The sequence below is a fragment of the Rhodamnia argentea genome, chromosome 2 (assembly GCF_020921035.1).
Source record: "Rhodamnia argentea isolate NSW1041297 chromosome 2, ASM2092103v1, whole genome shotgun sequence".
NCBI lineage: Eukaryota > Viridiplantae > Streptophyta > Magnoliopsida > Myrtales > Myrtaceae > Rhodamnia > Rhodamnia argentea.
The window spans coordinates 34,970,844-34,997,582 of NC_063151.1; the positions used below are offsets into that span (position 1 = coordinate 34,970,844).

Below are 26,739 nucleotides of genomic sequence, written 5' to 3' on the forward strand. Positions count from 1 at the left end.
TAACCAGCAGGTTTTATCACGTCTCCTAGATATAAACCGAGACGGCACGGCAAAACAATTTGTCGTAATGGATTTGTCATCCAGGGAGGCTTCATTTTCTCAGCAACATCCAAACAAAAGGCAAAAGATACTCTGATGATGAAAACCGAAAACAAACGAAAAAACACCCGACTAATTTCTTGGCAACATCTACACTCGTTCCCGGCAAACAAAAACAACACTTTCCTCATTTCTTCCGCTGTTTCTTGGCAGGAGATTTGGTTGGTTGCCCTGCGTTTCCAGGGTTGGAGTCATCCACCATTTTCTGTACAGATAAGGAGGAGCAGATAGCCATCATCTTATCTTTATGCTGAAGGAAACAAGCATCTACTAGTACTAGCAGGAGAAAATAACTCACCTTTTTTCTTGATCTCTGCCTCTGTCGCCCTCTGTTCTTCCTCCTCCCAACATTCTGGAACAGACACAATTTTCTTTCAGCAACCGTTGGCAAAATTACTACATTTTACTTCATTTTTGGTCAGGAAATTAAGGCGAACCTGTGCCAAAGCTACAACCCGGGCATGCATCTCTGCAGCTGTCTCTTGATGTTCAATTTCCCCATCACTGTTGAGCATTGCTTTTAGCCGACCTTCTTTAAGCAATTTTTCAGATCGAGCATGCTTCTGAATCCATTGAAGGCAAAATTCAGAAAAAAATATTCACTCACAAGCCAACCGCTCTTATTCACCTAGGATTACCTCACTCAAGAGAATTTCGACCGCTAGAAAAAGGAAAGTTGGGGGGATATATTTGATTTTGCAGGCTGGAAATGAGACATCAAAAGTTTTATATATATTTGCACCTGTGACTTTAAATTTTTCAAAAATATTCAGTGAGACAAAAGATTTGAATTTTGAAATCTGATCTACAAATTATAAAAGACTGCTATGAAAAGGGGGGTAAAGCTAAAGTGGAGCCAGTAAAAGCCGCTAATCAGATTCATTCAATCTGGGAGACGAACTAGATGGAAATCAGGTTGACTGGTAAAGGTTCTCATCTGGCAACTTACAATAACGAACAAGTGTCCCTCACCACATAATGCACCTATTACTTAAAAACTTAATGAGTTCAAGAGGCATATAAGCGCGAACATCACCTCAAATATGGAAGCAACAAAATCCACAGAATGGAGTAAGAGTTTGAGCTCTTAGTGATAGTTTTAGTTCTGATAGCCTATCGTTTGTTATTAGTGAAAGCCTAAGGGACCACACCAACAAAACTGGCTCGCAGTACCAAACAGTTCTATATGACACAGAAAACAAATAAGGGAACCAAAATCTGATGGAAGGCAAATATAAGTGAAACATGTTCTCTACACAAAACATAGGAAAAGTCTTAATTCCAGAAAACTATTAAGCAAGTATAAAAAACAAAAGAACACGAGCGAGGAGTTCTTTTAACCCCCTCTTCTTTCACTGGCAGTAGTTTTAGTATTTTCTTTCCCTTATTCGGGTAGGATGGAAGGTGGGATAAAGAGCAAATTATAGAGGGATGCATCACATTGTAAAGAAAATCTCTTTTTGTCCCACATTTAGAGAGGATGGAACTTTGTCATCACAAAGCTCTCACCTTGGATTTAAGATGGGTCTTCAAAGTCTCTTCCTTCAGACAGACAACTCTTGGGCATATCCTGCACTTGAAAACAGACTTGGAACACAAGATATAGTCTAGAGCATCATCAGGTATTGGATCCTTTTCATCCACGTCCTCACCCTTTGGCTCTGTACTTCCCTCACGTCCTTTTAAAGACAGCTGACTGTCATTAATTAGTGGCAAACGAGTTCCACTTTCGTCATCTTCTTCATTGACTGATAAACCTGAAATTTCATCTCGATGTCAGATAGAATCACGTTTTCCTAGCTAGACAGATAATTTCAAATTGCAGCCACATTGTTTTTGATTCATGAAGACTTCTATATGGGTTGACAATCACAATGATAAATAAATAAATAAATAACAGGATCAGAATACAGTGCAACCACATATGTGCGTCCTGATAAGGAGAAACAACAACCTACTTGACAAGTGCTTCAAAAAATTCACACAGACACAAGATGTTGCAACTTTGATTACTCTCCTATCCTCTTCTTGATTGCAGATTTGCTCACACAAAACTAATTCTCTGTTACTTATTTAGCCTTCTACTCAGAAGAAGCTAGGAATTAAGGACCTCCAATGTTACCTGGCTTCAGTAAGGAATGTCACCTCCGCTTTTTAATTCAATATAATGGCAGCCAAAACCATCCTTAAAAAAAAAAAAATCTTCCTCAAATACGTTTTATGGACTCTAGAGTCTCTTCCCACAAATGACGGTCTCTAACTAAGAACACATACTTCTCCAATAAAGTCCCTGAACCGAAGAAAAGAATTAGGCAGGTTGCACTTGCACTGTTTACTGCTAAAACCTAACCTTAGTCTAAGAATGAGTTTCCACATGAATGCCTTTCTTGAACTTCGCATTCACAGCTGCAGAATTGGCTTACTAATGATACATTTTCTTCTCCCAGGAATTTGAGTTTTCCAAATGAAAACTGTCAGCTCTTTTAGTAACTTTGGTAATCGATTCAAGCAAATGAGCTTCAAGGGATCAAGATAAGAGACTGAACTTCTCTTTTTCGCAAATGAGCTCAAACAACCTCCTATCGACACATAGCAACTCCACAGATCCATCCAAAATTTCTACCACAACATAAAATGAAGTAAGTCTTCACTAGAAACCTCTAAAAGAGCATCCCATTCACCAAACAAGATCGAAAGTGGCATTTACTACCATCAAAGAACCGAGAAAGAGAAAAAAACAAACTCCAATAACAGAGGCAAAAAGGACTATAACATATTTAAGAGTTGTAATTTGTCCAAGCTCTGAGAAAATCGAAACAGGAAAGTGTGGAATTCGCCAGGTGCAAGAGCAAGTGAAACCAACATTATAAATTAGACAGGACGATCATACCTGACGAGTCAACACCGACCTCATTAACAGAGCTATCCTCGCTCTCATATCCTGCAAAACTTGATAAGAATCTCCATTTAGCATCTCCAGAGGAGATTTGCAAGAATTCTTAAAAGCAGTTCTTATACTACACTTCTCGTGCAAATTGAGCACGAAAAACAACTTAATCGATGAGGGAATCAATGTAGGCTCAAAAAGAACGAACCAGATGAGGAGGAAGGAGATTCAGGATCGACCTTCACTTCTGCTTCTCCTACGTCATCGTCGTCACCTTCTGATTCTCCCGCAACTTCCGGTTGGAGCTCCGGCTCCGAATCCGACGAGGAAGATCCGGAGGCGCCATCATTGTCGCCATGGTCGACCTTGTAGAACCGACGCTTTATCATCCTGCAAAAGAATCCGCATTCGCAACACCCACCGGGAAAGTCCAAGCAAGGCAAACAATCCAAGAGTTGCTCGCAACACGAGCAGACAACGGATTACCTAGCTCGCTGCTTCTTCAGCGTTCACCAAATGGTAGATGCGGGGAAACAAGCAGCTCCGAATCGCGTTGAAGATGGACGGAGACAAGCCACGATGACGGCCAGTCGCAGAGAGAGAGAGAGAGAGAGGGAGGGAGAGAGGGTTTTGGGTTTAGCTCTTCGAGGATGATTATGGGCCTTGGGTCCAAGACTTCATTTGGGCCTATAAACCAGTTTAACGTTAATCCGAGATTAGAGCTTTTGTTACGCAAAGAATGACTGATTTAAAAAATATTTTCTAAAAATAATTAATTCTATTGCTTGAAATAATAAATTAATAATTTTATTTATTTTTATAACTAATAATTTAGATCTAAATATTTTATTTAACATAAAATAAATTTTATTTATTCATTTTTATAAATTATACAAGCGATTACTTTTAGAAAAAATACTTTCCTAATCATCCATTCTCCGCAAAAACAAACGAAGCCCAAGCCTTTTGAATTCAGTGCAACTCTGCTTATTTTCTATAGGCCCATATCTTTGATGGGATGGCCATTATTTTCTTATTCATTTGGTTATTGGTGGATTCAAATTTAGATTCAAAATCAAATTCCGAACCGATACGGGTTGTTCGAACGTGTCGAGGAAGAGAAATCGATGCGATCTGCCATTTAGATCAGCCGATTGTCATTTTCGATATGAGTATTGCCGAATTAAATATCGAAATGTTACGAAAAAAAAAAGAAATCCATGTATAGAGCGGCTGTCCACCAATGTCTCGTGTGAGAATAGTTTGCTTAGGTTAGGATTCAAGTAGTAATCAAGCCATGTTTTGCGTGCCGCCACTGCACTGCGTTAACCAAGACCGGAATTTTCTCGGACAGGTGGCGGCCAGCACAAAGCAAACTTGGAAGAGACTTCTCTTTGCTGTGTCCCAAAGGCCAACGACCGATGGACGGCAGCAAAAGGTTAATATTGTTCGAAATCGAATTGCGACTTCACTTGTTCTTCTTCCTCCTGCAATCAATCAAGGTCCAACCAAAATCACCGGAACTGCTTTCCCCATTTTGCCCCTCCTCTCCCAATAACCTCATCTCATAGTATCGATAAAGTTTAAAATTAAACAGAACGTGCAATCAATAGTAGTTGGAGTTGGTTGCAGAAAGATACTCGAATTTCATCTAATTTTTCCTTTTCCAATTCATGATCCCTAGAATGTTGGGATTCCTCCAAATTAATGAAATTATCAAATTTACCCTCACATTTTTTTTTTCCAAAATTGAGTTATTAAGTGACGTGAGCCACACCTTAAAAAGAAGGACACATTCGAGAAAGTAACGTTAAGAAGAAACTTCACTTAGTAAATTAATTTTAATAAATTCGGCACTTTTCAAATAGATTTTCAACAGAAAATTATTAAAACAAGCACCCAAAACATTTTTTTTCTTTTTTTTTCTTCAATACAAAAACAGCATAAGGTACATGTTCACTATCGAAATGCAGAGACTATTCACGAATGCGCATTGAACGATAATATTACCAAGGTACGTCGTTAAAATTGCACCTTGTGACAAGGCAGCAAATTTCCCCACTTCGTCACCCGAAGGGTATCAACGTAAATTCGAGTAGTTAATCTGAATTAGATAACACCTTCCCGGATAATCGTGGGATTAAAAGTGGGGTAGACGGCGGTGTCGCTGCCTAATCAGCAAGTCGTATATATGCGCTCGCTCTTATCGAACTTCTTCCCACATCACTCTCTTTTACTTGACATCTACCACCCACCCACCTCGAGTACCTCACGTTTCATGGCGGATCCGAACTCGAACCCCATCGGAGCTCCGACCCCGATCGACGGCAACGTCCTCGCCGCGAAGTCCCTCGCCCGGTTCGGAGTGGACCGGATGTTCGGCGTCGTGGGCATCCCCGTCACCTCCCTAGCCAACCGGGCCCTCGCTCTGGGCGTCCGGTTCGTCGCCTTCCACAATGAGCAATCCGCGGGCTACGCCGCCTCCGCGTACGGCTATCTCACGGGCCGGCCCGGCGTCCTCCTCACTGTCTCCGGCCCGGGCTGTGTCCATGGCCTCGCCGGACTCTCCAATGCCATGGCCAACACTTGGCCGATGGTGATGATCTCGGGCTCGTGCGACCAGAAAGATTTCGGAAGAGGAGACTTTCAGGAGCTCGATCAGATAGAAGCCGTGAAACCCTTCTCGAAGTTCTCAGTGAAAGCGAAGGACATAAGGGAAATCCCCAGTTGCGTGGCTCGGGTCCTTGATCAGGCGGTCTTGGGTCGGCCCGGCGGGTGCTACTTGGATATTCCGTCGGATGTGTTGCACCAGACGGTGACGGAGTCGGAAGCTGAGAGCCTTCTGGACGCGGCCGAGAAGTGCGGGTTGAAGGAGGAGATTCCGAACGTGTTGAGCTCGCAGATTGAGGAGGCCGTCGCTTTGCTAAGAGGCGCCAAGAGGCCGTTGATTGTGTTCGGAAAAGGAGCTGCCTTTGCGAGAGCGGAGGACGAGTTGAAGAAGCTGGTGGAGGTGAGCGGAATTCCTTTCTTGCCGACTCCGATGGGGAAGGGCCTTTTGCCCGACACGCACGAATTGGCAGCGACCGCGGCGAGGTCGCTCGCGATTGGGAAGTGCGACGTTGCGCTTGTCATCGGCGCACGGCTCAATTGGCTGTTGCATTTTGGGGAGCCGCCCAAGTGGTCTCCTGATGTGAAGTTCATTTTGGCTGACGTGAGCAAAGAGGAGGTTGAGTTGAGGAAGCCGTTTTTGGGTTTGGTAGGCGATGCTAAGAGGGTGTTGGAATTGATCAACAAGCAGATCAAGGATGACCCATTTTGCTTGGGGAGGTCTCATCCGTGGGTGGAGGCGATTTCGAAGAAAACAAAGGAGAATGTGTCCAGGATGGAGGCTCAGTTGGCGAAGGAAGTCGTGCCCTTTAATTTCTTGACACCGATGAGGATCATAAGGGATGCAATTTTGGGACTGGGGAGTCCGGCGCCCATTTTGGTTTCTGAAGGGGCGAATACGATGGACATTGGGAGAGCAGTGCTGGTTCAGACTGAGCCAAGGACTCGATTGGATGCTGGGACGTGGGGGACCATGGGAGTTGGGTTGGGTTATTGCATTGCAGCTGCTGTGGCTTCCCCTGACCGGCTCGTTGTCGCGGTTGAAGGTGATTCTGGGTTTGGTTTCAGTGCAATGGAAGTTGAGGTATGCATTCTCCATAAGCCGTTGAACGGTGCTTGATTTATCTCATGTTGTTACTGTCCATTGATTCTTCCATGATTCGAAGCGTGTGAGTTGCTTGTCTCGAAGGATGATAGGTGCACATTTAATGTGCCTATGCAGACCGCCATCAATAGGAACATTTGAATCCTCTATTTTGCAAGATTGTTCTGTTTTGTTCATATGTAGATGCCTGATGATCAGCATTTTTTTGCTAATTAGCTGCCCGTTGTGCATTGTATCTCAACATTAGCTCCACGGGGGATGTGATATGCATGATTCTTATGGGTCAAAATATAGTTCGAGTGCCAACCAACTAATGGCAATCCTTTCAGATTTGGCTGTAGGAGCACCTACAGTGCAGCACTAGTCATGTTTGGACCCTCCCTTGGAGATCCATAAGTGGGGGTTGAATGTAGATTTACATCCAGTCACACAGCCAGTCTAGTTTAAATGTAAAACTGGTGTTGATAGAAATTGTCTCAGGCAGCATAGCTGCATTGGTGACAGCACATAGCTATCAGGACAATAAACCCTGCGAGACTAAGCTCCAGCAATTAGACTATGCCAAGTGGCAAAGAACTTTTGCTGGCTTAAATTTTACAATTTAGGTATTAGTGGCAACTTACATTTGCATCTAATGAGAGGAAGAACTTTTACTGGCAGTATCAAACTTTGGATGGGTGGATCTTCCATTTTCTGCCCACAGTCAATCCCCTTATAAGTAGCGGCAGGCTTGGAGCAACAATAGTAACAAATAGCTTTTAAGAACACATTCTAATGAACCATCAGAGGGAACTAAAGTTACATTTCACGAATCAGACAGCAAAAAATTTCTCGCAGATGGATACGAATAGGACAGTAGGACCACATCCGGGATGCTGTTTTATTTTGTGTGTATGAATTCCGAACTTTTGATGGGTCGGGTATTCAATTATATTCCATATTACTCGCGTTGAATTAGTTTGAGTCATAGATGGCTGCCGTAATTTATGCAGAGAAAGATTCTGAAATTGTAAGTGGGTTTTGTGTTGCCTTTTGAATACGCCATCTGTAGTAGAGCTTATGTTTACCTGGTAGAGATATGCGGTAGAATCATGGCAACTTGTGGTATATGATGTGGCAAAAGGAAATGAACCATTATGTCTTGATGGGTGAAATTAAGTCTCCCGGAGGACAAGCTTCGTCTATAATGGCAGCATTGAAATGAACTGGTGAATGTTCCACTAATATATTTCTTTCAAATATATCTTCTTTAAGCTTGTGCCACTTGTATTTCTTTCAAATATATCTTCTTTAAGCTTCAGTCTCTTATGGACGCAAGTTTAATTTTTCTTTTCTTCCTCTTCCAGTCTGAGTGGAACTGCCTGCTTTCCTTCATTAACTGTGCTTTTGTTTGACCTCTCGACCTAATTCATTTAAATGACAAGGCACAAATTTGTTAGCTTCAGGAGCATGTTCCATACACGACACATGGTTGCTCACATGTGAAGGCTGCACATTATGCTTGTTTATCTACATGATGCATGGCTTGAGGTATAACTTGGACTTTCTCCGGATGCCTACCAAAGCGATTTGCTTTCCAATCCTTTTGCACTGGAACAAGAATGCGTGTTGTTAGCATTTATTGTGCCAACTTTAGGTTCAATCTAATTGTATCTGTAGTCCATTGGCTACTGAAAGATGAAGATCTCCTCTTGGCCCGTATACCTTTGAGAGAGAGACAGAGAAACAGTTATGAACTTGTAGGGCTTGCTTTATGCCAAAGCATATGACAATAGATAGTAATTTCCATTTTCTCTTAAGTTCTTATGTCCTGAGTTTCATGTCAGTGAGTAAGTGATTAGATTTATAATCAAGCCATATAAAAAGAATGATGCTCAGATCAAAATGGATTTCTGGGTTTAGCCAGACTACACATTGCGTATGGATTTCTTGAGTGACGTAGCATAATTGTTTGTCTAGTTTGCTCCTGGCTGCACATTGTTAAATGAAACAACGATCTGTTAGCATGCCTTTCTTGGCAAGCTTCGCAGCTAGATAGTTACTTTTATGTAGAAGGACCTATGTCACGAAGTTCTATTCTGCTTGGTGTACATCACTTACTATCCTTCTCTTTACCTCCACTCCAATGTTTTTTCACATATGTATGGACTTCTGTCTTCTATTCTTCTATGAAGGAATTTCTGTGTATGCTCACTTCTCGTATCCCGTATTTGCAGACTTTAGTGCGATATCAGTTACCGGTGGTTGTGATTGTTTTCAACAATGGCGGTGTATATGGTGGTGACCGGAGGACCCCCGAAGAAATCGACGGGCCCTACAAGCACGACCCTGCACCTACTTCATTTGTCCCCACTGCTGGATATCATACTCTAATTGAAGCTTTCGGTGGCACTGGTTATCTCGTTGCTACACCTGAGGAGCTCAAGCACGCTCTCTCGGAATCCTTTTCTGCTCGTAAGCCAGCCGTGGTAAATGTGATTATTGACCCATATGCTGGTTCAGAGAGTGGCAGACTGCAGCACAAGAACTGATCAGCGTGGTATGCCCTCCTTTACTTCCAGCAGCCTTTGGGAGAACTTATCTATCAGAAACCGTTAGCCTCGTGTCGTGTAATCAGAGCGCAGAGTGCACCATGTGATGCGACGATCTTTCACAGATGATTAATGCCAAGCATAGCTGGTGTAGAAATATGGAAAGAGGAGGCCATACTCGATCAATCAGTTCTTTCTTCATTGCACTGTTTCAGGTTTTTCATATCACTCTCACCTCTAATGGCAATTGCAATCGCAAAGTGATCGCCATGGCCATTATAGAATTTGCTCCTTGCTGCTTTCTGGTGTTGTGCCGCTCGCAAATGTTCCTGTGTAAGTGTGTAGTGTCCTAGGAGGCGTGACAAAGTTTTTCTTTTAACTGGGCAGCAAGAAAGGTGTTGTTAATTGTACGAGTGTCGCAGTGTGGAAACATTAGTTGAACAATAAAAGTTAGGAGTCAAATAAACCATTGTAATGTGTAGGGGTTGAAAAAGTAGATCTTTATATACTCAAGCCTGTTGTGTGTGAAGCTATATCCATAGAAGGATGTTACGCTGTCTTTTGCTAGGCCACTCTTAATGACCCCTGTTCCTGATTTTCGTTTGATTCTCCATTGGTTGTTATTCTAATCGGACCGGACCGGCCCGGCCCGGCCCAACCAATTATGGCTGCACCTTGCCTAACGAGTGTCGACGAGATGATGTTGAGAACATAAACTAAACCGTCAAACGTGGGTGTCGCGGCTGCGCCCCTCAAATGTGGCGAAATGGGTCCAAATCCTTTCCTTTTAATAGGACACTGGTCAGTTTAATTATCATAAGTAGTATCCTTGAGGAAGGTGCTTCTCAACTCAAATGTATCTAATGGTAAGGATGCGTTTTGATTTTTCCGGAAATTGATTGCTTACAAAAATGAATAAATAAAGAATAATTTCATCGCAAAAAAAAATATTTAGACATAAGTTATTGTTGATAATGAAAATAATTTTTATTAATTAATAGTGTTTTAATAATTTTAAATTTTGTAAATATATTTTTATTTTTTAAATAATTTTTTCTGTCCTTTTCTTTTGGTTGACAAGAGGCTACTGGCCATCAGCTAGGGGCTCGCGACCCTTGCTGTAGCTGGGCGAGGTTGTGAACCTTGCATAGGGGTCGGTAGAGGTCGTCGACCCTCGGCCGATGGCCAACAGGTCTCTGTCGACTCAAATAAAAAAAAATGAAAATAAAGACAGAACAAAAAAAATTATAAATTTGAAAATTATTATTAAAAATTTATCATGCCAATGCTAGCGGCAATACGTTAGTACCGATCGGACAGATAGATTGAATTGATATAGTTGCAAAAGGTTTATGAGTGAATTTGACCCAAAAAAAAAATTACAATTGAACTCGTACAATTACAATAAGTTTTGGACTTTTTTGGTAATTCCCCCCAACAAAAACATATCATATTAAATTATTATCAACTTGCACTAATGTCAATATGAGATAAGCGTTGCTTTAAATGTTCCTTCCCTATCTCTCATGCCTTTCGATTTTTTCCCCTTTATAGATGAAATGAAAGGGGCAAGCCCATAGGAATATTACGTTAATAGAGAAAACTATCTAAAAAGTCTTAAATTTATTGTATAGCACCTAAGGCCGTGTATAGTAACGCTCTAGAAACACATATTAGTAAAAAAGTGTTCCCAAAATGTTATGGTAAAAAAATGTTCCCAAAGTGTTCCGGAAACACTTTTGAGAAATAAAAACACTTTTGGAGCAGAAATAAGAAACAAAAAAAACTTGTTTCTGTGTTTTTGGAACACTTAATAGAAACACATTTGGAACATTTTTTAGAAACAATTGGGAACGTTTTTTTTCATTTCATTAACACACTCTCTTCTCTTTTGTTCTTGCTCGAGCAGCTCCTCCCTCCTCTCCTTTTGTGTTCCTCGATCGCCCGACGCCGCCGCTCTTCCGTGTTCCTCGATTAGCCGATGCTGCTGCACTTCTGTGTTCCTCGATCAGCCAATAGTGCCGCTCCTCTGATGAGTTTTCGCTGGTTCCTCCTCTTCTCGGCAATCGACCGACACCCGACATGGCTGGCGAGCTTGCGAGAGCCCGCTCAAATCTAGGTTGGGCTCGGCCTCGTGCCGGGAGCGCGAGCCCAACCCCACCATCACCGGTCGAGCTTCAACCTTGGCTGGCTATGGCAGGGGTCGGCCTCTTGCTCTCGGCACGAGGCGGAGTCCCCCCCCGAGTCAAACCGCACCATTGCCGGCCGAGGTTGAACCTTAACCGACGATGGCGGGGGTTGGTCGAGCCCCGCCCGGATCTAGGGGGGCTCATGCGAACCCCACCATTGTCAAGAACGAGGCCGAGCCCCGCCCGGATCCGGGTGGGCTCGCGCGAGCGTCGCCATCGTCGACGGAGGTCGATGCTCGGTTTGAGCCGATTATGAGTTAAGTTTGAGCTGAACGTGATCGATTCTATGTAGAAGTTCTTGCTGGTGGAGGATTTTTGTTGAGGATATGGCCTTTTATTATGTTGAGCTCGCATAAGGTTTTAATGAGCAATTCGAAATTGGATTGTAGTTGATAGGAAGTGATTGCTCTGTTCTTCTTTGTAATCATGCATACGTTTGCTAATAAGGTATGAATCTGGGAATGTGGAAGCTGCTTCATAAGCTACACGGTAGTTTAACATTTGCAAGCACATATTTCAGCATTTGAGGATAGGCTCTAGCATGAACTTTTATATCATGAATCTTAAACTGGTATTGTAGTTATTGTTAGCGGCTTTGATTGTTTGAATTGAGAGCATATTATTCTTTGACATATTATTTTTTATTGGAACTGTTTCATTGCTTGTAATTGATTGAGCTTGTGATTGCATTGTTAATATGATGATGAATTAGTCAAGATTGGATAGCATCCCAAAAAGAGACATCCATGGCAAAATGGACCGAGACTTCCACCAACTTGTTTGTGAGTTTGCTGGTAGAAGAGATCAAAAAGGGAAATCGCACCTCTTGTACTTTCAACAAAGTAGAGTGGAAAAACATAAGGACCGCATTCAACAACAAGATAGAAGTTCAATATACCCAAGCACAATTGAAAAATAAGACGAACAAGCCGAGAACACAATATGGTAGTTTTAAGAAGCTTTTTTCACAATCTGGATTTGGCTGGGATAATGTCAATAAAAGAGTGACCGTCAATGATTCAAGTATATGGGAACTTCACGTCAATGAATCATTGTGTCATTTTTAGACCATTGTATATGTAAGTTTTAACGGGTTTGATTATATTACTGATGTATACTATTTATTGTGAAAATTACAGGATAATAGTGAGTGGATGAAATTCAAGAAGGTTGCGTTTCCTCTTTATCTCTAGTTGTACATTGTATTTGGTGATATATATGCTACTAGAGATCATGCAATAGGAAGTGACTAACATTTGACACTGTCGGATGATGATGATAATTGTGAAGATGATGGTAATGATTTTCTAGAGGGTTTTGGTGATTACCACCTTGATAAGGAAGGCTTACACCTGGCAATCCTAGTACTCCAGTTCATGATAAGTACAACTTAGATAGGACTCCGAATGCCAAGAGAAGAAGAAAGAGTAGCCAGTACAATTTAACCATGACCTGCAAAGCCATTGAAGATATGATCAAGTCCTCCTCGAGCCCACTTATGAACCTCTATTCCGTAGCTGATGTGGTTAATATCCTATTTGTCATACCCGAGTTGGACGATGGTCTTTACGCCAAAAGAGTGGACAAAACATGTGTTAGTGCTAAATGGAGGGAGGCTTTTATCACAAGCACCTCCGAAAGGAGGAATGCACTTCTCCAAAATCTTTAGTAGATGTTGGAAAATGTATTATGGATTATGTGGTGTTCGGTTTCATTTTATTTTGTGACTCATCTCGTCGGTTGTTGTTTGGTTTTGAGGATATTCATGTTGAGACTCTTCTGTTTGCATCCGTTATGAGTATGATGGATTGCGTGAAATTTGTGTTTTTTTTTCGAAGCGCCTACACTAATGTCATTGTATTTGTGTAATGGTATAGGTACAATGGAATAGGAATCAAGTATTGTGTCTATGGATAGTTAGCTCTAGTTAGAACATGCTTGAATGAGTTTTATATTAAGATAATACGTTTATGGATCTACGCTCAAATCTTGGACAAGTGCTTGCATGTGAAAGAACCATGTATGGACGGTAAACAATCGGGAGCCGAATGGGTAAGCGAGATTATTCGTGGACACTCGGATAGAATATATGAGACCTTTAGGTTGGAAAGACATTTTTTTTTAATCTATGTGATTTAGTGAGAGAAAAGGGTCGGTTGAAAGATAGTCAGTATATTAGGATAGATACACAAGTCGGTAATTGGTCAAGAGAGCTCTATGAGAACTTTATGCGAGAGATTTTAATATTTCCCACAAACAGTTAGCAAGGATTTTATTGTAGTGTTGAAAGCACCGATTAAACTTTCAATTTAAGTTATCAAAGCACCTTACTTTGATGTTGTGTCGGAGGAGATTATGTTGGATACTAACCACTCGTGTTACTTGAAAGTATGTTTTCCATATTAAGTTTACATAATCAAATACTTGTAATTGATAATCTTGTATAACACTATACTTTTGTAAAATCACGGGGTTGCGTAGGAGGTATTGATGGTACGCACATTAGTGTTGTCGTATTTGTGTCGAAGCGGGTCCCATATAAAAATAGGAAATAGACCACCATCCAGAATGTGTTATGTGCTTGTTTTTTTGACATGAAATTTACCTTCGTGTATATTGGATGGGAATGATTGGCCAACGATTATCGAGTGCTTTCGGCCGCACTTGAAGATCCCGAACAGAATTTTCCTCGACCACTACCAGGTATTTTCTTTATCTATCAACAGTAGTTTGCTTATGATCATATTGCGGTTGCATATCATAACAAATCTATATTGTATCTTGTCGTAGGCAAATACTATGTGGTAGATTCTGGTTATGCAACACTTCTAGGATTTTTAACGTCATTTAAAGGTGAACGGTATCATTTGAAAGATTATAGAGGTAGAGGGAGACGGCTGTAACAATAAGAGAAATGTTCAACCATAGGCACTCTTCACTTTAGAACGTAATTGAGAGAGCATTTAGGACACTGAAGAAACGGTTCTTTATATTGCAATACATGCCTTCCTTTCCAATTCGGAAGCAGGCGCTCATTGTGATTGCATGTTGTGCTCTTCATAATTATATTCGCGACCAAGATAGGATGGACAAAAAAATTTCCGATTATGATAATCCCGACTATGCTTATGGGTTTACAAAAGAAGAGGTTGCTGATGATGTATCGGATATGCGGACAAGTGAGATGAACATGCTTAGGAAAATGAATTGATTCCAAGATGGCCTTTTGTCTCTCTTGGGTGCGCATATATTCCATTGGATTGATTGAAAGCGGGGTTAATAGGAGTCTAGATTCAAGCAGCCGGCTTTTCCCATCTCAATATTAATTAAGCGCACAATCACTAGAAATAGATAGTAAAAACGAGAAAGACAAATCAGCGATTTCCGGTCAAAATTAGTTGGATGCACTGAATTGGCACAAATGCAAAAATTTTATAACTGAAATGGCAAAAAAAAAAAAATGGTTAAGATTGAAGTGGCACAACCGCAATATGTTCGGGACATTTTGGATAATTTTTTTGATAACAAAGTTTCGTAAAGTTTGTGGATATTTCAATGAGCTGCGATCTTTTCACGAGACAATATAGCGGATGCCATAACAAAATACCGAGAATCGGTCGAACCGGTTCCGTGACAATTCCTAAGTGATGAATGCGCTCATACGCTACACGGGATTGCAAGGACAATGATCGAGGCATTAAGATTGCTCGTCTACTAAATTGTTTTGCTCTGCACTTTCGATTGTACCCAAATTATTTAAATTAGACCAAACAAAAAAATATCACATCGCGTCAGGTCACTGGTTCGAAACTCCCAACTCGACTTCATGACTTAAGTGGGGGGCCATGGCTGGTGGGCCGCTGTACTAGCTTCCCTCAAGGTGCTGACGCAGTGCTAACGCAGACGCAAGCTGTTGCGTAAACCTGCAGATCCTCGGTTACAAAAAAAAAAAAAAAACATCACATCACAACTGAAAGAGAGAAAGGGAGAGAGTGGCGTGAGCGATTAAGACCAAAGGGGGTCAAAATGGGATCGATGCCCTCCGCCCGCCATCACCCCTTGAGCTCCCATTCTCATTCCGCTGGTCGGAAGTGTTGCATAGAAATTTGAAAGAGCATCACATTCTCATCCACAATCATCAGACAGTATGGTATTCCCTTGATCAAATGGAAATCAAATATATCTTTGCTTCATCTTCATATCGAGTGGTCAAGTCGAAGCTGCATTAGATATTAATCCGACATTTCGTGATAAAGAAAGAAGCTTTCTGTGAGAATCGGTTTCAGGGAAAACGGTTAGTTCTAATTTGTTCAGTAGAACGTTAAAAAGTGATTAGATCAAATCTCAAAATAGATGGTGAAGAAGCTATAAGCTTTTTCATGCTGTCGGCCGGCAACTCCCCGTCGCCTTTGTTAATTGTCCGAGGTTGCTGACTAAAAGGACTTAAGTCAATTTCAATCTTGCCATGCCTTTCTCGGTCTTACTCAGCCCCAGTCTACAACAGTCATAAGCTCGGGCAATTTTGGGTGTCCACACGACTTAGTCATTTTCAACGCAATTAAACGCTTAAAAATCCGAAACATTAATTTGCGGAAAGCTGTTTGACATGAACACACATTTACTTATGATGTACATCACAGGTAAGTGAAGTGATTTAACAACCTTATGCATGCTGATTATTGGTTTGAAAAACATTAAAGACGTACGGTCCTGCATAATCCGTAACCCTACGTCTTCCTCCTCTATGTAAAATCAACGAAATGGTTTTATTTCCTTTATTTTATCAGCAATTATGTGAGAGAATTTTTGTGTTCAGATATGATTGAAATGTGATCAGACTCATTCCTTTTGCATTTCGCAGTTAACTTAAGGTGTAATTTTATTTATTCCCTCTTTAATTTGGAATCCTCCGTTGTGTAAGCAATGTTCGAAATGAATATATCGAATTTTTGTATCTTCAACCCGCCTTAAGTTAGAATTCTCGGTTCGCAGTCGACAAATGGTCCGGTTTTGGGGCCGAGGATTTTGTTGCTGGATGAGGTGGAGGTCCAGGGAAGAAGTACGAGGGACGGATCCATCCTCCAGATGCGATTTCGCATGTCCGAGGCCTTCCGGTTAATGCATCTGAACCTACTTGTATGATCGCTGGAAGATGGATATTGACATCTATTGGCGGAGCGAAATGGTAGAAATGACCATCAAAGGAGGGAACATTGGAAAGAATTTATAAGATCAAATGGGGCAAAAAGGGGAAACTTTGATTCAAAGTGCTATGTACAAGACAAATGTTTCTGCTAAAAGTAGAGTCTTTTCTCCACTCAGACTCAAGATCCGTTGATCCCTATCAGTATCAGTGGGCTTGTAGCTGTAGCATCTTCAAGAATGAATCTTTCTGATCCAATTCTGCATCCCAACGCTCAACTATGGCTGTTCCCTTTCGATTTGCCCTTCGTGAGCAATCTGTCAAAGAACAATGAGCCGAGCAGACGAACAAGTGTTTTGGCATACGAGGAGTAAGGAAACAAACATACATGTTTTCATAAGCAGATCTTCGACGATCTTTCATAAACTAATCGAGAAAGCACCTGATTATACATACCCTCGGCGTTCCGCAAATTGAACAAACACTACCTTTATCCCCCTCTCGAGTAGCACGGTCGTATCTCCGGGGCCGTTGGGGTGACAGTAGACGTAGAGACCAGAAGGGAAAGGGAGGAGCCGCCGGAAATCGTCGGAATGGGCGGCCTTGGGAAAAAAACTTAATTGAAAGAACTCATCAAACCGAGATCTCGACGATATTTTTTTTCTTTCAGGTTTCTCCCAAACCGCCCATTCCCACAACTTCCGGTAGCTCGAATCTCCCTTTCCCTCATCTCAACTCATTCACTTCGTTTCTCTCTTCTTCATTCTTCTTCTCCTAACACTAAATCGCTCTCATATGCCAACTTTGAGTGTGACTCTTAACCTCAACGCTGTCAAGAGCAAGAGCGTCCTCGCCTTTTTATAGTACCCAAGGCCAATGGAATCCGCTCCCCTCGCCCACCTACCACTCACGGTAGCATTTTTGCTGTTATACCCTCCCTACTTCTATATTTGCCCATATACCCCTCAACTCTTCATCCAATACAAATAGAGGTCACGATGATCCGAGGGCGCAGCTTCATATAAAGCTAAAGTCATCGATTGGCCATAGAGGATTTTGAGGAAAGGACGTCGCAAGTGTCGTAACTTTCGTGCGACACTTATTTGAGTGTCATAACTTCTTTTCTTCGGTCACTTGAGTGTCATGTAATTTTTTAATCAATTACTTGAATGCTATAACTTTTTGAAGATGTTCACCACAAGTGTCATGCCACGACGGATTTCCAACACTTAGGTGAACGTTTTAGTTTTAAATTATGGCACTCAGGTGAACATTTTTTTTTAAAAGTTATCATACTTAATTGGTCGAAAAAAAAAATAAGTTATAGCACTGAAGTAAGTACCGTACGAAAATTATCGCATTTGTGCTGTTGCCTAAGCTTTTTTTTATTCAAGTGGAACTGGGGAGGGGCTGAAAGAGCAAATAAGGAGATTATGAGGGACTGAAGCCAAAAGAATCACAGGGAAGTAAAGTGATGAAGATGCCTTCGTGTGTCACGAGTGCGACAACTGGACCAGCTCTCTGCTTTCTTTGTCATAAAAAAGAAGGGAAAAAAAAAAGCTTCCTAGCGCTCGGGAATCTTCCCAGAACTTTCTCACCTCTTTTTTGAATTTGCTTTGCAGCATCAGATTCCCATATCTCCGCGCCTGTGCAAATCAGAAGGAAGAAAAAGAGCATTAGTCTTCCTTCCCATCATTCAATAGGAGCGGGGATGCGATCATATCAGCATTAATGTGTCGGATCCCATCAAAATTTTGATGTTACGTGTGCTTGGGCGAAAATAGTACTATGATGGATGACCTCTTGAGAAAATGCGGCACAAACCATGGTAGTTAGTCAAAGTTCAGCTTTGCTGGAGTTGAGGCAGCTCTTAAAAACTGGATTTTGATTGCTCTTTTTTCCGCTCACAAAAAGATGCATGATGAAAATTCCCATGTTCGATCAAGACATCGCGAAATATACAAGCCTCCCCTGGATTTAGAGAAAGAATTTGATTTTAATGCCGATCATCTAAATAACTTTAGAGCCAACCCATATCGAATTTGAACAAGCCTCGTAAAAACCGAATCGAACCAACAATTTCTCTCTCTCTCTCTCTTCTTGATATTATCTCGACTTCTATTTCTTTTCTAGTGGTTCACCTCCCCAATTTCTATGATTTGAACCGGTTTTCGCCACTCATCGACGTAGCTCGCTATCGATTTCACCTCAAATCTTTTCTGGGGTTGGAAAAATTGGGTACGATGTCGAAAATTAGACGAAGGAAACAGGCCCAATTTTGCCAAACGCACATTGTGGCTCCTGACGCAAGAGAGAAGAATAAAGTCTCCCAACACTAATTTCTTCTTTTCCACCAATGAGGAAGGCGATACATGAGGACAGCGTTAGGGGCACGCCAGGGTGACGAAAGAAGTCTCTCCATCAATGAAAAAGAGGGAATACCAAATTGGGTTTCCCATGAATTGAGACGTAATTGAATATTTATATAAAGTTAGGCAAGGGCACTTCGATTGATATGGACGTAAGCATGCATTTGCATAGTTTTAAAGCTGGTAGGAATCAAGTTAGAGATCAATGATACGAGATATTTCCATCTCTCTCTCACTATGCATAGGCAATTAGTTTTAGTCTGAGGTAAAAGTGACGTCGCATTGGAATAAATAAATAAATATATAATACATGGTTTGATTGCGTGCCTTTTTTCCCCACCTCAATCCCATTGAAATGGAAAACCATTTGAGATAGATTGCAAAATTTCTGTGGTGACTCGGGTGAACTATGGCCGGTTCGAGTCGAAAAGGTTTTCTTCCAGTGATTAATTATAAAAAAAAAGTCATGAACATATTGCACGTATGTCAATTCAATCACAAACATTTCAATTTGGCCAATTTAGTTTTGAACCTTTTGACAATTTGCCAATGTAGTCATTCGAACCGATTTTGACTGGAAATCGTTGACGTGAACACTGGCCATTCTACGTGACACGGCCGGCCAACATTGACATTTTGCAAATATTCAAAAAAAAAAAAATTGAAATTGCCTATTTCTATTTTCTTCATTTCTTCTTCTTCTTTTTTCATTGTGGCAGGCGTGGGTCGCTAAGGCCTCCTAGGCCATTGGGCGAGGGCTGCCTTTTGCATTGTCGACAAGGCTTTTGCGAGGCGGCCCTTGCTGGCCATAGTGAAAAAGAAAGAAAGAAAGAATATATAATAAAAAAAATCCACGTCGTTGTCGGTTGGTCGTGCCGCATAGGTCGATTAACATCTACATAAGCGATTTCGAGTAAAATTGACCGGAAAGACTACGTTAGCAAATTATCAAAATGTTTAGAACTAAATTAACTAAATTTAGAAATTTATCGCTGAATTGATGGCTGTACAATAGATTTAGCACTTTTCAGTAATTTTCCCGTTGCATAACTTCTCTTATGATCTATCTCTTATTGTTTCACGTTAAAAAAGCTTCTTGTTGAAAAAAGGGTTCCTACGAGAATGATTTGGAAGATCCAAAACCATCGGTATTTTTGAACCACGAAACACTCGGTTTCCATGAGAGGAACAAATCGTCAACGCAAATACTTCAGCTTTGTAGATGAAGAGCAAGTAATCCAAAAAAAAAAAAAAAATTGGTTTTACAATTGGGACAAGCATACATGTCCTCTAAACTGTGTTTGAAGCGTGAGATCAGAATTTGTTTGAGGAAGAAAATAAATGATGGCTAGCTTTGGCAATCGAGCTTTTCCATCCACATCGAAGAGAGTGATTCACCGATAAAGGGAATCAAAAGCAAAGCAAAAGGAAAGGAATCAAACGAGTAGGCCATGGCCAATGGGCATGGATCATTTGGATCGTGGGATTGTGGCCGCGGAACATATTCACCAGAGTCAGTGTTGTCCGCGATCGATCGTTCTCATGAAGTGGATGAGTAACGTGCAACTGTGCCCACCCTTCCAAAGAGTATACTGAATGAAACAACAAAATTGAGAAGCCAACCCCCCTTTTTATGCTTTCACACTTTATTAGCCTAATAATTGCTGACGTAGACGTCGGTTGTCTTACGTGGCATAACCAGCATTTACATGGACATTTTTTTAAAAATATTTTAATAATATATCTTCTTTTTTCTTTTCGTTTCTTTGTTTTCTTCTCGATTGAGGGCCGGCGAGGGCGTTGTGGCCCCGGCTAAATCGGAGCGAGGGGCTGTGCCCCCTCTTTCGACCCAATGGATTCAATTGACAAGATATGAAAACTGCTTGGTACTCATCCGACACAATCAAAAGGTTTATCATTGAGTTTGCATGGATATAACAGGTTTATGGCTTTTTAGGCAATTATTCCATTGGAAGACAAAACCAACGTTCGGCTTTGACGATCTAATCGCGCACGCTTGCTGGACAGCCATGGACAACGAACGAGGCCGAGGATACGAAGCCCTTCGCTGCGTCAATCGTCAATTCCTTCAACTAGAATCTAACAGTAGTGGTACCGAATCGAACACGTGATGACTTGAATCTTGAGTTTAATCAGACAATTTATTAGCACTTCAGCTTAGCTGGACCCCCCCTGCACCCCGGGCCAAAGGGCAAACCTCTCCACCATCTAGGCGAGCGCAAACAAGAGGCGGGGGTTCGAACTTCGAAGGTCCAGCGACTGCCCTTTTGTTATCGACTTTGATCACTTCAGATCATGCGATCCTGCGTAATTCGACCAACGTGATAAAACGAAATCCGATTTACCCAAGAATGGTTCTAGTCTTGTTGGCACTAAAAAAGAAAATGTCCAGAGCATGGGAGTTGGTAGTCAAATCGACTTTGTAGGAAGGACAACGGGAGCGGAAATGGCCTAGTGTTGAGGATACTTAGTCCGTAAAGTGCAGTCCGTCGACAACAGAGTCCTCCGGCTCTAACCAACAAGGATTGTCAATGACGTGGCTAAGGGTTGGAGCAAAGAAATCGATAAAGATAGGAGAATGGGAAGAGCGTTAGAGAAGTCATAAATTTATCGTATTGGTATCAATTTGATCGTAAATCTTTTAACCTAGAGCTAATTCAGTACTTATTGCTAGCGTGGACGTTGGACGGCTTACGTGACACGGTCAAGATCGACGTTGATATTTTTAATATTCCTCCGGTGATTGGCGAAGGCTGGCCTCACCGGCGCGAGGCGAATGCCGGCGTCGCCAAATCGGGTGAGATCGACCCTCGCCGGCCACGCTTGGAAAACAAAGACAGAAAAAGAAGAAGAAGAAGAAAAAAAATAAAAACTCAAAAACTCAAAAATTAATAAAATACTATTAAGAAATGGCCACGCTAGCGACGATCGTGCCACTTAGCCCCGTTCGGCGTCAAAGTCAGCAATATCCAGTCAAAATTTGTCAGAACAATTGAATTGGTTCTAGGTCAAAAGATTTATGACTAAAATTGACACTATTAAAATATTTAAAATCAAATTGACACAAATGTAATAAATTTAGGACTTTTCGGACACTTTTCGCATAGCAGAATAGATGAAAAGGGCAGGGCGTAACCGGACATGATATGACCATTAAAAAAGTGGAGACCGAGCAACCGTCAGTTGGGACTAACATAATTGTCCAGTAGTGGAGTGGACCTCGGATGCGATTGTTAAAGGTGGTAACCACAAAAAACGTGGAGGCAATGCGGCTGAATCAACAAAGTACCATTAACAATTATTGGAAAAGGACAAATTAACGTGATCTAATAACTTAATTCCTCCTATTTTCTAGTATTTTTTTTTTTTTGCCGTAGATTTCCATTGAAAAATTGTGGAACAAATATGGATTTGCTTATCAATCCATATTTCAAAAGATATTTAATTTTTCAGTGAAACAAGTCTCTATTAGTGACACAAAGTTTGACCGACCTAACACCAAAAGGAGCATTTATTCCTTAGGAGGCTAGAACCTTGGAGCATGTACTCAATGTGAGGGAGTTACATGCATTGGGACCTTGGAGCATATTTAGTGGGTCTCACATGGGTACACATATACCCCATTAGATCTATCGGTCCAAATACAGATTAATACAATAATACACTCACCGAATAATTTCTCAGAAATGTGACACCAACCATGTCCAAATCTTAGATTGAGGGAGTTATTGGATGTGATGCCCGCTCGACTTCAATAGCTATTAGAAGAGAACAATGTTAGATATGTTAAAATCAATGTAGATGAAACTTGATGCCGCATACTTTTATAGACTATTGAATGATAGTATGAAGTAGATGTGCACATTTTGTCACTTACATCATACCATGATATAATAACTTCGTAAACTAGCCATAGCATACCTAATATAATTCTTGGAAAACGATGGGATAAGCAACCGAGTCGATCCCCAAAAAATAGAAAGTTTTATGTTTTTATTAGAAATATGGTGAAACTATTATTTGCATTCAGGAAATATTTATATGTAATATCACTCTCTCATTTAAAAATTTAACCTTTTGCTTTAGACTTATGGGGAAGCTCTCACTCAGGAAACCAGATAAGAGGTCTTTATTTTCTGACCAAGACATACGGAATTACCATAAAAGTTGCTTTCAAGTCTGTTTGCCGTCTGACAAAAAAAGAAGAAGTCTGTTTGCCGCGGTCGATCGGGATCCGGAGTACACAGAACGATAAAAACAATGAAGAATCAACCAAAGATAAATAGTGGCTCCACATTTTCGCGATTTTGCTAACGAATTGACATCTTCTCAAACGAGCATCTCACTGATCGCAACCGCTTTCGAGAGGGGAGGGGGACAAGGGGATAAGTAGCTTGAGCTGAAAGTAACGTACTCCCGTGTGTAACAAACTGTGTCATCATTACAAAACCCCCAGACTTTTTGGTATGGTTGGTTAAGTTGGTCACCCTGTGCCCCAACCAACCCCAGGTCAATAACAGGCAAATTCACAGTTACAGAAACAGCCAAATATGCCTTTGCACGATAGCTATACATGCATAGTAAAAAATCCAATTGAAAAGTTTTGTCTTAATCTCTTCAGGCTAATCTCATCTATATAAGCACCTGGATATATTTCTCCCTCCACTCAGAAAACCGACTATCAACCGCATTTAGTTTGATTTACCACTTTTTACCGTCTTTATTATCCTTTGATTTATTATATGTGGGTTTGATGAATTTCTTTGGGGAGTTTTTTTTTTTTTTTTTTATGTACATAACCTAATCAATGGAGAGATTAATGAATGCAATGACATCGTCAGGATCAACGCGAAGCCAGCATCATCTCCTGCTCAGTGAGGGAGTGACGGAAGTGGCACCTGTGGCCGTAGGGACACATGTCGCCGGCTAGGACCATCCTGCAGACCTCAGTCTTGTAACGTGGGTGCCTGATCACCGGGCGCAGCTCCGAAATGCCATGCGCGAACTGGCAGTGGTCGCCGTACGGGCAAGCGCCAGTCTCCTGCCACTTGTTGCACAGCTCCGTCTTGAACATCCCCTGGCTGAACACTTCGAACTCCAATGCCTCCTGCTCTTTCTTCCCACCAGGCACATACACGCGCTGCTGCACCTGCAAACACGAACTCTCCTTCCTGAGATAATGCCATCATCAATGACAATTTCAACCAAGATCGTAAACGAGAAGGGAAGATTAGAGTTAAAATGGACGAGAAATCTAGAAGGCCAAATAGAACGTAAAATAATATGTATATGGAGGACGCGAAGATGCTCCGACTTCAAACATGGATGAAAGTGACAATCTAACCACTGCAAACGAGAAGAAGGGATCCCGTTGCAATTCCTAACAGAAAAAAAAGCAAATGAATAGGAGATACCGTTTCAATCGACAGTGACTGCAATTGACCAATATTAAAAATCATAATCAAACTCGTTCAGCAAAATGATACGAGAGACGCAATACAGCGTAGTCATGATACAAAAAAACAGTCATATAACGAAACAAATTAAATACGAGACGCCAGTTCAATCAACAGAGGTTGAGATCGCCCGATCAAACAACGAAGCGCAATCTCATAGATCAATAGACAAAATTGCGCAGAACATATGGAATCTAGAGAACAAACTGACCTTTGCAGGCTCCTGTGCTTTTGGCAAGCGGAGTTGACTCACCGGTCGACTCGAGCGGCTGTTGCTAGCAGCAGGCTGGTTCACTTTAAGGTAGCCGCTGGACCGAACCGATATGCTCTTCGGCAGCCAAACTCTCTCAGGATTACTAGTCTCATATCCGCTTTGATCCATGACGCTCGTCGGACTGTAACTGCAGACGTCATCGCTGGAGAAATCCGATCCCGTAGCATTAGCATCAGAGAGACCAAGACGGCGGAAGCAGCTCTGCAGAGTGCCCTGTGAGGGAAGGTTAAGGAGCTTTACAAGCTCGGAGTTCGCCAAGCGAAGACGCGCATTCTCACGGCGCAGCGAGTCGATCTCCTCCGTGAGATCGTTAAGGTGAGCACGGCAGAGATCGTAGTGGTCGCGCAGCTGCTGGTACTCCAGAACGAGCCGAGCTTGGTTGAGGCGGTGCTCTATGGCGATGGTGCTCCTGGCGGTTGCGTTCTGGTTGTTGTCGGAGGAAGCGGACGAGCACAGAGATGGCGGAATCAGCGTGGAGCTCGAGTGAGGCGATTTTGGCGGGAAAATGGAATGGTACAGCGCACTGAAATTGGCCGCGAACTGCTGGTTCAGCGGAGAGCTCGAGAATTGAGCCGGAGGTGGCGAGTTAGGCGCATGTGGCGGCTGCTGCTCCTGCGAAGTTGAGGAGGTGGTGATGGTTGGATCCGACTGAGGCGAAGCGTCCTTCTCCATGAGCCTCGAACTTGCTGCAAAAGAGAGCGATAACTATATTCAGTTACTTGGAGAGGAAGTTCGTCACCGAACGACTGCGTGGGAACAAATGAGGGAAAAACCGACATTCAACAGTGTCCTCCTAGCTCCATTCGTCTTCCTATTTACCGAATCCGTTAATAATCGCCATTAGAGCAAAGCAAACACAGCGGAAGCACAGAAAAGCGAAAGAGATCAGACAGACATGCGCCTCTCGCTGAATCATCGCTTCGGCCTCGAAATGATTTGAAATCACAGGACGATTTGAGACAGAAGCTAGATCAAAACATACGCAGATTAATCGACGAAGATCGAAACTCAGATGTCTAACGCGAGAATGCAGGACACAGAGCAGACCGATACTAATCCACGAGTCGTCAAACTCGAGGTTTCAAGCTATAATCCATGAAAAGGTCGAAGCGAAGATGTGTTGATGGAGAGCGATTCTCACCTGGTTCAGCGTGCGCAGAGATAGATGAGAGAGAGAGAGGGAGGGAGGGAAACAGAAAAGGAAGTAGAAGTAGTAGGGGCTACTTTATAGTTACAGGCAGCCGGGGGAGAGGAAAGAAGACGAATGTAATCGGGTACTCTCTAGTGCAGGAGAGCGCCGATGCAGATGTTCACGCCGGGCTCAAACTCCACCAGAGGCTCCACGTGGAGGGACGACATTGGCCAGTGAGATACCTCGGCACCGGGAAAAAGATCGATTCAAGGCCTCGTTTTCCCGCCAAGGGACAGCGGAGCGCATGGAATCCCCAAAACCGTTTCTAGAGAGAGAAGCGACTGCTCGAGCCTTAGTGCCAGCTGGGCTAGAGAGAGAGAGGGGCGGAGGGGATGGTTGGTTTGGTTATATACGGACGGAGACATGGATGGTTGGTTAGGGGGAAGAATAGGGGGAGGTTGGTCAGACGAACATTGGCGTGGAACGGAAGTGATGTCAATGGTTTGTTGTTGTCTTCTTATGATTAGAGAAGGATGGAGGAGGGGGGGTTGATGCAATTAATTATGGTTATGTGTGCATCGCAACCGTCGAATTGAGTTGCTTCCTTGTTACAACTTTAACTAACCCCTCTGGCCCTTCTTTAGCTTTTGCTTGCTTCCTCACTGGCCATCACCTCATCCGTCGACAAGCCTCGATGGCGTGATGTGCTTCCCATGGCCAACCGCTAATCATCAACTTTGCCGTTAACGGAGTTAGTGTAGATCAAGATTTGGATCGCACGGATGCCAAGTAGTTTGTCCGTCGGAAAAGAAGACGCTCTTCGACGAGATTTCGACAGCCGGAGAGAGAAATTTTCAGTTACCAACCTTAGCCACTGTGACGATAATCAAACGCCTTAAAGAGTTTGCCGCTTGTCTCGATCTTGT

At 42.1% G+C, this 26,739-nt stretch overlaps 2 protein-coding genes and 1 long non-coding RNA gene across 4 annotated transcripts; 2 read left to right on the forward strand and 1 right to left on the reverse strand.

Annotated features, from left to right (window-relative positions):
- Nucleotides 1-48: 48 nt before the first annotated feature.
- LOC115738843 (zinc finger CCCH domain-containing protein 14) lies at nucleotides 49-26,184 on the reverse strand. 2 transcript variants are annotated; one of them, XM_048273424.1, is made up of 11 exons: nucleotides 25,823-26,184; nucleotides 24,619-25,367; nucleotides 23,850-24,100; nucleotides 16,258-16,263; nucleotides 7,075-7,079; nucleotides 3,195-3,263; nucleotides 2,990-3,040; nucleotides 1,609-1,856; nucleotides 537-662; nucleotides 398-451; nucleotides 49-304 (listed from the first exon to the last, which is right to left on the reverse strand). In XM_048273424.1, exons 2-11 carry the CDS (start codon nucleotides 25,351-25,353, stop codon nucleotides 227-229), a joined length of 1,623 nt encoding a protein of 540 aa, XP_048129381.1. In that variant the 5' UTR covers nucleotides 25,354-25,367; nucleotides 25,823-26,184; the 3' UTR covers nucleotides 49-226. The 2 variants fall into 2 exon arrangements, with proteins under 2 accessions (XP_048129381.1, XP_048129380.1); XM_048273423.1 differs by having other exon boundaries at nucleotides 24,619-25,373.
- On the forward strand, nucleotides 5,184-9,835 carry LOC115738757 (2-hydroxyacyl-CoA lyase). Its single transcript, XM_030671483.2, has 2 exons — nucleotides 5,184-6,677; nucleotides 8,915-9,835. The coding sequence occupies exons 1-2, from the start codon at nucleotides 5,265-5,267 to the stop codon at nucleotides 9,227-9,229; spliced, it is 1,728 nt and encodes a 575-aa protein (XP_030527343.1). The 5' UTR covers nucleotides 5,184-5,264; the 3' UTR covers nucleotides 9,230-9,835.
- LOC125313637 lies at nucleotides 11,812-13,306 on the forward strand. The gene is made up of 3 exons (XR_007197294.1): nucleotides 11,812-12,458; nucleotides 12,709-12,714; nucleotides 13,296-13,306. It is a non-coding gene; the product is annotated as an uncharacterized LOC125313637 (long non-coding RNA).
- Nucleotides 26,185-26,739: the final 555 nt, after the last annotated feature.